Raw genomic sequence first — 12,371 nt, 5'->3', positions numbered from 1 at the left:
AAAAAGTCGGGGGGAGAAGACAACAGCACATCACATGGGACCGGCTCTTTTTTCCTCTCCCATTTGGGAGCCAGAGTTTCTGCACTGTGGCCTGGAGTTTAAGATCCCAATCTCACAAAGTCCGTGCCCACTGACATCGGGGGCCAGGCATTCGATCCGCGCCCAGGCCCGGTCCTAGTGTGGCTCCTTCAGGAGACTGTAAGCGACAGAAGGAGGTCCCCCGTCACGTGTTACATCCGAAGGCCGCCACGGTGTGTGGCACAGTTTGGTTTACGCTGAGTGTACAAAAACACTCAGTAACAACATCTCTCTCTTTCGCCCCTTTTCTCCCTCCTTTGATAAGAAAGCAACGTTTCTCAGAACAGAAGAAAACAACTGTTCTTTTGTTGCTCCCCAGGACAATGATCTTGTTCTCAGAATCAGTTCGAAAGACACCACCATAGCAACTGTGATCAGTCTTTCTGCAAAGAGATCAACAAAACCTGACATACGTCCCTCTTCTGCTGAAACTTTTTTAAGAAACTTTTTTTTAATGCAAAGTTCTCAAACGTGCACAAAGGAAGAGAGGATATATAACGGACTCTAATCAGAACCACCCCCAGATTTAACAAGGATCAACATTTTGTTCCATCTATCCCTTTTTTGGTTTGCTTGTTGTTGCTGACTTTTAATCAACACAGTGAGAGCAGCATTTACAAGAGGGGGTACTTCTTTAAGGAAAGAGAATTTTGTATTAAAGACACTAACTTGAAACGTTTACTCGTGACTAGCTGCTAGTCAGTGAACCCACAAACGCGTCACACAATGAGTCAGTTGTGGCACTGAACAACACAAGTACCATGTTAAGGAGAACAGCCACGTGAACTTTTTCATTACGGAGCACGTCTCAAACTCGAGACTGCAGAGGGGGTGAAACAGAAATCTTTTCACTACGGGGTCTAAAATAATGAGTCGTTAAAATGAACTTCTCTTTAAAAGAAAGTACTGTTCAGAAACCGAAGATACAAGAGAACAACAACAACAACAAAACCCTCCCTTTTTTGTACTGTTTTGGGACGGGAAGGGCTGGGGTCAAGTGCACAGACTAGGCTGCGATGACCTCATTCTTACCTTTTCTACGCTTCTTTCTTTCTGTAATGGGACCCCAAATCACATAGATCCCTGCGGCAAGGGCAGCAGCAAGTCCCCCTATAACACCCCAGTTCTTCATGACTTTGTATCTAAAAAAGAAAATAGGCTTACACTCTTCCCTCATCATGGACACAATACGTATGACTATAGACACAGGTGCACAGAAATAACATTTCATCAAAATAACCCAATGGCCCACCAAACACCTAACTTTCAAGTTGAAGTAATGATACTGTCAGGATTATGTCTTGAAAATCAGCACGTTCAGACGTCAGGATTTAAAACCGAAGTCAGAGCACAGAAGCCCCATCTCCCTCAGGGGGCATGCCGAGGTTCTCCCCTTACTCTGCCTCCCACGCTGCTGTCACACCGGCCACCTCAGGACCTTTGCACTGCTCCTCCCTCTGCCTAGAATGCTCCCCCCTGCCGGATCACTGCATGGCTCTCTCTTACCTCCCCTTCATCTCTTTTTTTTTTTTTTTCATTTTTTTTAATGAAAAAAATTTATTTATTTTTTTATTGAAAAAAATATTTTTTAATGAAAAAAAATATTTATTTTTGAGAGACACAGCGTGCAAGCGGGGAAGGGGCAGAGAGAGAGGGAGACAGAATCCGAAACAGGCTCTAGGCTCTGAGCTGTCAGCACAGAGCCTGACACCGGGCTCACGTGGAGCCGTGAGATCATGATGCGGGGCTCGAACTCAAGAGCCATGAGATCATGTCATCTGGGCCAAAGAGGGACACTTAGCCAACTGAGCCACCCAGGCGCCCCCCCTCCCCTTCACTTCTAACCAACAATTAGAACCTGTACTCCTGGTTCCTTTTACCCAGTTCCGCTTTTTCTTTTTACCACCTTCTAATATAACATTCACTCATTAACTAGGGCTATTGTCTGTCTCCCCCACTGGAATGCAAGTCCCCGTGGGCAGAGATCTTTGTCTCTTTTACTCACTGGCGTATCCCAAGTCTCTAGATCATGCCTGGCAACTCATAGGTTCCTAATAATATTTACTGAATGACTGGATACTGGAGAAAACATACAGAAATACTAAATAGGGAAGGGGCATACTATATATAGCATAACCGATCTACTAAACATTTACTAAATTAAAAATTAAAACACTGTTTTTATGCAAAGTTATGTATTTCCACCAAATAAGACACACTGTGTGTGTGTGTGTGTGTGTGTGTGTGTGTGTATACACATACATGCAACATATACTGGTATAGATGTGTTAGATATGTGTACATATGTGTGTGTAATATACTCTTATGCCAATATTTGGCTCACGTGAACCTTGTTTTGAGCTCAGCTCAGTCAACATTAACTCAATGAGGAGTCACTAGTGATATGAGTAACTCTGTCTCCAACAACCAACACCTCCCTAAGGTCACAACTAATACGATACATAACTGATAACGGAATTCCAAATCGATCTTTGTTCTCCTAAGACAGAGTCCATAGAACATGCACAGAGCTGGGTTAAGAAAGGAGAGGTGCATTAATCTGGCTCAATTCTGGTTTGTCTATTCCTCAGGGCGCCATTCCACTTTCACAGCCTCAGTTCTGTTACCTGTGCAATGGACACAATCATGAGATCCAGCCCATGGAGTTCTCAGAATCAAACAAGCACTAGTACACAGGATGCAAAGTAAGGGCTCGGGGAGCCTGGGTGCCTCAGTCAGTTAAGCATCCAACTCTTGAGAGCAGCTCAGGTCGTGATCTCACGGTTGGGAGATCGAGCCCCGCGTCGGGACTCCGCGCTGAGCGTGGAGCCTGCTTGTGATTCTCTCTCCTTCTGCCCCTCCCACGCTCATGCGCTCTCTCTCAAAATAAGTAAATATTAAAAAAAAAAAACCAACAGAGGGCTTAATAAACGTTAGCTGCTACTATTAAGTATTATAATCTCAATTTCATTTGTGAAAGCTATTCTTGAATTTCTTAGCGCACTACTGTGCTGACTTCCACACAACAGGTGCGTTAATGAAACTGCCCTGAAAGGTTAAAAAGAACCATCACTGAAAGCATAAAACAAGTTTTTTTAAATGTTTATTGATTTTTGTGAGAGAGACTGAGCATGAGCAGAGGAGGGCAGAGAGAGAGACAGACACAGAATCCGAAGCAGGTCCCGGGCTCTGAGCTGTCAGGACAGAGCCAAAAGGGGGCTCGAACCCAGGAACGGTGAGATCATGACCAGAGCTGAAGTCGGCCGCTCAACCGACTGAGCCACCCAGGCGTCCCTAACCAAACACCAATATTTAGGGGTGCATACTCTATGCCAGGCACTGTGATGATCTTATCCCATCCTCAGAACAATCCCACAGAGGTAGGTTCTATTATCATCTCCATTTTCACGGATGAGGAAACCAAGAGACAAGCCAACTCCGTCAAAGTGAGAGAGGCCGCGTGGATCTGAGCGCATGCCCGTCGGGCTGCCGGGTCTGTGCTGGAAACCACAAACCTCATGCGGGAACCTGAAGGACAGAGCGTCAAAGGGATGGGAGCAGGGGCTTGCCCAGGTCCTCCGCAGGGTATGGACAAAAACCCCAGCACATGGTGACTCCGGAAACCCCATCGCCCTGCAAAATGACAACCCGAGGAGAGTAGTGGGGTCTGGGAGTAAAAAGACCTGTCTTCTCCCCCAGCTCTACTGTGAGGTCAGCTGTAGGCAAAGCCGACTCGGGGCCTGTTTGCCACCTGCAGAATGGGGGCACTGGACAGGACGGCCGCCGAGGGCTCTCAGCCCTGGGAGCTCCCTAAACCTGCTCCAGTTCCAGAGGAAGGAAGCTGAGATGAGCGGCAGGTCTCAGCCATTTAGGGTCAGGAATGGGGGTGCAGCGCTCAGCTCTCAAGCCTGGAGCCTGTGGGAGGATGCGTCAGAGAAGGGAAACAGGGACCCTGACACGATTGGGGGATCCATACTATTGGGGTTCCTAGCAGGAATGGGAGACCATACCAGGACTGGAAGCCTTCACAGGTTAAGGGGTGCTGATCGGTTCAGGGACTCTTGCAAGATAGAGATTCACTAATAAGATTGAGAATCAGCGATCCCTGGCTTAACTAGGCAGTGGGGAGTGGGGGGCAACAGGAATAGGGGTACTGCCCAAATCGAGGAAGACCCGGGGTGCTTTGCAGGGCGTGAGAGCACCGTGGCAGGATTGGGGAGCGCGGGCAGACCAGGAACTGACATGGCTGGGGAGTCTGGAAGGACTGGGGGTGCCCTGAAAGGATTAAGGGGTCCTGGGAGGCCTGCGAGGCCCTGAGAGGTCTGAGGGGCACTGGCAGAATTCGGGGCTTTGACGAGCCCGAGGGTGTCTGGAAGTTCTGGAGACAAGGACAGGATTGGAGGAGGCAGTGGCGGGCGGGGATGGGCGGGCAGGGCGCTGAGAGAATTTGGGGCGCTAGCAGAACTGGGGAGGGCTGACAGAATTGCGTTGCCGAACGACTGGAGGCCCTGGAGGCCCATCCCCCGTCCCGCCTCGGGGCCTGGGTCTCCTACCAAGCCTGACGCAGAAACCTCCAGAATGCTCGCTCCGGCCCCGGGGACCCTGCCAGGGCCGTGAAAAGGCCGCCACAGGCCCAGGCTGGGGACCCTGGCCCCGGCCTCTCCGGCCGCCCCCTCCCCGCACCCCTCCCCCCCAGGCTCACCTGACGGCCGCCCCGGTCCGCAGGAAGCGCTGGATGGCCCTGTCGGCCGCGGTCATCGCCGCCTGAGCCCGGGAGCTCAGCATCGCGGCCGCGCGGGAGACCCGCCGCCGCGCCCCCCGCCGCCACCACCTCGCTGGACTGAGGGCTCCGAAGGCTCCCGAGGCGGCGGAACCCGCGGCCACAGTCCCAGCCCCTCCGGGGAAGGTAGGCCGGGGACCGGCTCCCCGGAGAACCGGAAGCAGCCGCCGCCGGAGAACAAGAGACGACGGACCATATCCTTGTTTTTCTTTTTCCCCGCTTAGCAACGCGCGCGGGCGTCGGTTACCGAGGGAGGCCCTGCGGCCCGCTTGGTTTTTCAAGTTTTGTTCGGGCTCCGTTCGTTTTACATACAGGCGTCCCACTTCCAGCCCCTGGGGTCATTTCACTTTTCTTCGTTATAAAGAGGGCAGCCCAGCCCGAAAGCGGGGATCAGGCCTCGGCCACCAATAGTTTTTATTGTCGTCAGAGTGGACATAGGTTGCAGAGGAAGGGCCTTAGTGAGCCTGTGGTCCGTCTCTGACGGCATCAATGGAGAAACCTAGGCCTTTGATAACAGCCACCAAACATAAGGTGTACTTGCGTGCATTGCTGAGTACGTCACATGCATTACTTTCAGCCTTCACAGCACCCGTATGTATCATGACCCACACTTCACATCCCAGGAGACCCACGATGCTTACAAGTAGCTTGTAAATGGAGGAAAGGAGATTGGCAGGGAAGTCTGAGTGTCCCCAGAATAGCGCTGTACGGTTGAAATATAACCAAGGTCACATTTTAAATGATCTAATAGCCACATGAAAGTTAAAAAAAAAATCCAATTAATTTTATTTTTCTTTTTTTCCCCGCCCACCCCTGAAATTAATTTTAGCAATAGCTTTTACTTGACCCGATATGTCCAAGATATTGTCATTTCTTTGTAAGCATTATTAATGAGATCATTTACATTTTTTTTTTCTTTTTGTCTAAGTACATCTTAATTTGAACCAGCTCCTTTTTCATGCGCTCCATAGCTGCTCATGGCCAGTGGCTACCACATTGGACAACACAGCTTTTCAGCATTAGAGCCAGAGAGAATGTGTGCCCTCCCTTTTAATCACTTTCTCCAACTCCAGAGCAAGTGATGGCGCCTGCTTTAGTACAGAAATCAATGCTTTAGCTCAGTGGTTCTCAAAGTTTTTGGTCTCAGGACCCCTTGGTATACTTAAAAATTAATTGAACTTGAAAAAAAAATTGAGAGCTTTTGTTTATGTGGGTTATATCTAACTATGCTTATGCTATTACAAATTAAAATTGAGAAATAGTTGGGTTCCTTTTAAATTAAGTATAATGTATACAGTAAGACTCAACTATATTTGGTTTTGTGAATTTTGGCAAATGCATAATCATGTAACCACTACTACAATCGATACCATGATATAGAACCTTCCCACAACCTCCCCCCCCACACACACACACAAAATTACCTCCTGTCCCTTTGTAGTCCAGTTTTCCGCCCACCTTCAGCCCTAGCAACCACTGACCAAGAGTGAGAAAAGTTTTAAAATCCCAAGACTCCCAAATGATTTTGCCCAACTGTAGGCTCACGTAAGCGTTCTGAGTCCATTTAACGTAGGCTAGGCTAAGCTGTGATGTTCAGTAGGGTCGGTGCATTAAATGCATTTTTGACTTCGGATATTTTCCACCTATGATGGGTTTAGGGCAACATAACCGCATCACAGGTCAAGGAAGATCTGTACTCCTCATTCCATGAAGTTAAGAATGCCTGAAGCCTGACCCCCGCTGCTCATCTGACCAGCATGGGTGCGGCTGTCATTGACTAATAGAAGTTCTTAAAAATAAAGACAAATTACTAATTTATGTTGATAACACTGCTCCCAGAAACCAGGCAGTGCCCGCTCTCACATCCATCAGGCAGATCAAGGATTTGCAGCATCCTGGGAGATCACAAGGTCATCTGTCAGAGCCTTAGGCATCTTTCAGCTGCTGGGATTGTTTTGCAGGTAAATGGCTTATTTGAGATCCTAACCTCCACGGGATAAAAACCCCAAGCGGTGTTTTCCCAACTGCCCCCACCTGTTACAGTCAGTCTCGCTCCTTTGACACCAAGGAGTAGGTCGCTAAATAACGCAACTTTGTAGCCACTGCCATCTCATTTCAATATTTAAATCACTGTCCTGTTTATTTTCTTATTTAAAACTCAAACGTGATTCAAAAGTCTTCTCCCAGACTCCGGAGGAGGGAGTGACCCGGAGAGAGAGGAGTCTAGCTCTGAATACCTTTCCCACTTTCTCTCCTACCCTCCCCTGTGTCTCAGAAAGCAGACTTCAGAAATTGTGATCGCGTTGTCACACAAAGCCACAAGAAAGATCTGGAATCCAAACGAGAGCCTTTTCAGTATTTTTAAAAAGTTATCGTTGTGCTGTATTTTCCTACCACATAGGTAGACTATGAAAAAGAGCATTGAGGGGCGCCTGGGTGGCTCAGTCAGTGGAGCATCTAACTCTTGATTTCGGTTCAGGTCATGATTTCCAGTTTGTGAAATCGAGCCCCCGTGTTGGGGCTCTCCCTCTCTCTCTGCCCTTCCCTGCTCTCTAAATTAATTAACTGATTGACTGACTGATTGATTGATTGATTTTAACAAGGTATTGAATTCCATTCCAGCCTTTACAACTTGATACAGGGTTTGACACAGACTTTTCCTTGGAGTACTCTCATTAGTAGAGACCTCAGTGCCCCTCTCCTCAAAAGCCACACTGACCCAACACCTCTTAATAAACCCTGAGGGCAGAACTGGCACAAATGGCTGGGTTTGGTTGGCAACTCTCTCAAGGTAGATTATGTAGCATTTGGTGTCTTTTCTCCTTGGCTTTGGGTCTACATGCCTGTTCTGGAAAAACAAGACAACCCTTTCACAAGTGTGAAACACCTGCTTTTTATTTCCAGGCAGAGAAAATAAAAACAGAAGGATACAAGCTGTGGTTGCTTCATAAGACTATCCCCCCCCCCAAAAAAAAAAAAACCCGAACAAAAAACCTAACAGTAACAACAAAATGACTCAAAAATGGGTAAATTCTCCCTCAAACAGCACTCCAGCACTCTCCTGCCCTCCTCTCCTGTTGTTGTCGTTTTTCCCAGAAGTCCTCTGACCACACAGTTGGCCCTCATATCAGCCAACTCCCCAGATGAGTTATGGGTTGACCCCAGGGCCAGAAGGGGATGGGATGAAGTTGATAAGCATCATCTCAGATTTCTAAATGTTAAGTAGAGGTGAAAAGGGTTTCTTTGCTCAAACCGGACCCTTTGGGGAGTCAAATGTAGTGTTAATAATATTAAGACTACAGGTGTGAACTGGGCTTAAATAAAGAGATCCTTGGTTCTAGATCTAGACTGAAACTTCCATCTGGCTGGCTGCGTGAACTTAGGCAACTCATCTTTTTCCCTGGGTGTGATGGTTAATTTTATGTGTTAACTTGGCTGGGTCCTGGTGCCCAGATATTTGGTTATTCCGGATATTTCTGTGAGAGTCTTTTTGGGTGAGATTAATATTTAAATCTATAGACTGAGTAAAATCGATTGCCCTTCCTAACATAAGTGGGTTGCATCCAATCAGTGGAAGATCTGAAGAGAAGAAAGAGACTGATGGCCCCCAAGCAGGAGGAAATTCTGCTAGCAGATGGGCTTCAGACTTGAACTACAATACTGGCTCTTCTCTGGGTCTCTACCTTGCTGGCCCACCCAAAATATTTGGGGCTTGCTAATTTCCACAATCATGTGAGCCAATACCTTAAAATTGATCTCTCTGTCTCTGTCTCTCCCTTTCTCTGATAGAATGTATATCAGATTGGAAACATGAAAAATATAACACACAGTGATGTCGACTATATGAGGAAATAGGCACTCTTGGGCATCCCTGTGGGAGAGTAAATGACTATCTCCATCCTAGACAGTTTGAACTACTTAGAAAAATTAAAAATCTGCGTATTCTGTCACCTAAGTAGGTACCGTACACACACAAGAAAAAGGATATTTATTGCAGCCTTATTGCTAATACTCAAAGATTGGAAGCAATCTAAATATTCAGCAAAATTATGGGAACCCCACGCAGCTTAGTACTGTGTACTATGAAAATAATGAGCCAGCTCTTTGTGGGTTGACAAGGAAGGTTCTAAGATTCCAAGACGTTGAGAGAGAACAGTGAGGTGCAAGACAATGAAATGGAATGCTGTTATTTGCAAGGGAGAATAAAAATTAAGTGATTGTAAATATAGGGCTAATAAAGAAACTGGGAACACAGCCTGCCTCTTGTAAGGAAAATATGTTACTGAGGACAGGGAAAGACATCCTTTCGTCCTTTTGTACCATGGGCATGCATTATTTATTCAAAAAATAATTAAAAATTTAAAACCTGAAAAACATAGGGGAAACGGTATCAAAACTGACATCCCTTCTGGTAAAAAATGTTCATTAGAAACTTGTAAAAAAAAAAAAAGTGAAAAAGCAAGCTATCGTAGGATCAGTATGATCTCAAATTTGTAAAAAGATATTTATGTATGGGTGTCCCTGCATCACAAAATGATTGGAAGGTATACTCCCAAAGTAGTAATTCTGGTAATCTCTTTGTGGTATATAGTAATATGTATTTTTTATTTTCTTCTGAACGCTTTTGCATGTTATCTGAATTTCTATACTGATCATTTATTTCTTCTAGTTAGAAAAGCAATTTTTAAGAGAAGACTATATGTAAAATTTTGCCTTTCTTTCTGCAATAGTTCTGCAACGTTTGTAACTCATATCCTGGTTGATCTCCAGTCTCCGGGGGATCCTAAAACTCAGCTTTTAGGCTCATCTTACCTCAGATCCTGATAATAATCATAATAAGACCACATTTAACCTTTCCTAGGTAGGTAGTCCTTTATAAAAATAATTTGCAATTAGCAGATGCAGTCATCATTATCTAATTTATATGGCCGATCAATTCGTACATTGTGTATATTCACCCTCTTAAACTAGCAAGCCTCTATAGGCCTTTTAGAACCCGGATATGGTTAATCGCGTATGTTTCCTCCTATTTGATGTTAATTTATGTCTTGTCAAACAGTAACTGTATTCCTCTCTTTGTTTTTCCCTGGTAAGAATGGCATTCAAAGTCACCCACTCCTGTTCAAACAATAGTCCTGTAAGACCTTAGCACGTTGCCTCAAGAAACTGCCAGGTAGTTTTCCAAAGTGTTTGCATCTGCCCCCAGTTTCTGGCACAGGGCTCCCGGAACCTTTGTAGTTTCCTAAGTGGTACTAGCATCAGGAGCGTCTTTGGTTCTACTGAGGTGATTCCGAATGGGCTCTGGATGGCTCCTGGATGATTAGAAGCTTGGAACTTTCAGCTCTACCCCTCATCCTCCAGAGGAGGGACTGGAGGACTTAATAATTGATCATGCTTATATGAAGAAGCCTCCATAAAATCCCAAAAGTAGGGGTTTGGAGAGCTTCCAGGTTGGCAAAGCCATCCCAGCTCCGTGGGAACAGAAGTTCCTGCACACATGGGACCCTCACAGTCCTCACCCTGTGTATTTCACCCTATGCATTTATTCATCTGGCTGTTCATCCATATCCTTTAATAAACTGATGAATGTAAGGAACTATTTCCCTGAGTTCGGTGACCCACTCTAGCAAATTCAGTGAACCAGAGGAGGGGTTAGTGGGAACCTCCAATTCTTAGCCAAATTGAACAGAAGCTGTGGGTAACCTGGAGACCTACTAATTGCAGATGGTATCTGTAGTGGGGTGCCAGCAGTTTTGTGGGACTGAGCCCTTCATCCGTGGGATCTGACATTCTCTCCAGGTAGACAGTGTCAGGATTGAGTTACATCGTAAGGCATGCAGCTGGTGTTGCAGAGAATCGGTGGGTGTGGGAAATCATGGTATGAGAAATCTGGTGACAGAGGTGTGGTGAGTTTGGTAGTGGTGTGAAAAGTACAAGAGCAATCCTGGAAGGAGAGCTGGGTTTTTCCCAATTCGGGAAAACTGTGCAGGTTTTCCCTACACACGGGTTCAAAGAGCTAAAGGAACGAATGAGACCAAGGTCTCACCAAATAGAGGACGCTAATAAAGAGATAGAAATTATAAAAGGAAATCAAATAGAAATTATGAACTTGAAAGAATAACTGAAATGGAAAATTCACTAGAGGGACTCCACAACAGATTTGAGCAGGCAGAAGAAAGAATTCGTGAACGCAAAAATGGATCAATCAAGATTATCCATTATAGGAACAGAAAGAAAAATAAAGAAAGAACAATGATCAGAGGCTTAGAGATCTATAGAACACCATCAAGCATGTAACACATGCTTAGGAATCCCAGAAAAGAGGAAAAAGAAAGGGGCATAAAAAATATTTGAAAAAATGATGGCTAAAATGTGATGGGAAACACATCCAAGAAGTTCAGGGAACTCCAAGGAGGATAAATTCTACACATCCAAGAAGTTCAGGGAACTCCAAGGAGGATAAATTCAAAGAGATTCACACCTAGACACATAATTAAGCTGTCAAAAGACAAAGATAATTTTGGAAGCAGAAAGAGAGGTGACTCTCAAACAAAAGGAATCTCAAAAGATTAACGACTGATTTCTCATCAGAAACCATAGGGAACAGAAGGCAGTTGGATGATATGTTCAATGTCCTAAAAGAAAAAAGAACTGTCGATCAAGAATTCTGCATCTGGCAAAACTACTCTTCAAAAATGAAGGAGAAATTAAGATATTACCAGATAAGCAAAAACTGAGATTTGTTTCTAGCAGTCTTGCCCTGCAACAAATACTAAAGGGAATCTTTCAGATTAAAATGAAAGGACACTGGGGTACCTGGGTGGCTCAGTAGGTTGAGCGTCCGACTTCGGCTCAGGTCACGATCTCACAGCTCGTGAGTTCGAGCCCGGCGTCGGGCTCTGGGCTGACAGCTTGGAGCCTGGAGCCTGCTTCGGATTCTGTGTCTCCCTCTCTCTCTGCCCCAACCCACTCGCATTCTGTCTCTGTCTCTCTCAAAAATAAATAAACGTTAAAAATTTTTAAATAAAAATAAAATGAAAGGACACTAGTTAGTAATTCAAATCCACCTGAAGAAATAAAGAGCATCTGTAAAGATACTTTCAAAGGTAACTTTGGTACTCAAAGGTAAATATGAAAAATGGAAAAATGTGTTTTTTGTTTGTAACTCATTTTTGTCTTCTGACTTAAAAGGCAACTACATAAAGCAATAATTATAAATCTATGTTGAACATTGTGTGCCCACACAATGCATAAAGATGTAATTTGTGGGGTGCCTCAGTGACTCAGTCAGTTAAGTGTCCAACTCTTGATCTCAGCTCAGGTCTTGAGCTCAGGGTCATGAGTTCAAGCCCCATGTTGGGCTCTGTGCTGGGCATGGAGCCTACTTTAAAAAAAAAGATGTAATTTGTATCATAACAACTTAAAAGGTGGGAGAAATGAAGATACACAAGGGCAAAGTTTTTGTAGAATAATGAAATTAAGTTGGTATTAATCCAAACTAGATTGTTATATA

The 12,371-nt window shown here is 45.2% G+C and overlaps 1 protein-coding gene across 7 annotated transcripts in view; it reads right to left on the bottom strand.

The window, feature by feature from the left end:
• USP30 (ubiquitin specific peptidase 30) overlaps positions 1-12,371 on the bottom strand; it is a 59,792-nt gene that overhangs the window by 22,999 nt on the left and 24,422 nt on the right. For 3 of the 7 annotated variants that reach the window (XM_047826912.1, XM_047826916.1, XM_047826914.1), the window contains exons 1-3: positions 4,781-4,903; positions 2,546-2,705; positions 1,111-1,220 (exon numbers count right to left, since the gene is read on the bottom strand). In XM_047826912.1, coding sequence (XP_047682868.1) covers positions 1,111-1,220; positions 2,546-2,634 — 199 coding nt within the window. In that variant the 5' untranslated portion in view covers positions 2,635-2,705; positions 4,781-4,903. Of the gene's footprint in view, positions 1-1,110; positions 1,221-2,545; positions 2,706-4,780; positions 4,997-12,371 lie in introns of those variants that run through there. The other 4 variants (XM_047826918.1, XM_047826917.1, XM_047826919.1 and 1 more) reach the window with 2 other exon arrangements.

Source organism: Prionailurus viverrinus, chromosome D3, assembly GCF_022837055.1.
Source record: "Prionailurus viverrinus isolate Anna chromosome D3, UM_Priviv_1.0, whole genome shotgun sequence".
NCBI lineage: Eukaryota > Metazoa > Chordata > Mammalia > Carnivora > Felidae > Prionailurus > Prionailurus viverrinus.
This window is presented reverse-complemented; position numbering and strand designations above follow the sequence as displayed.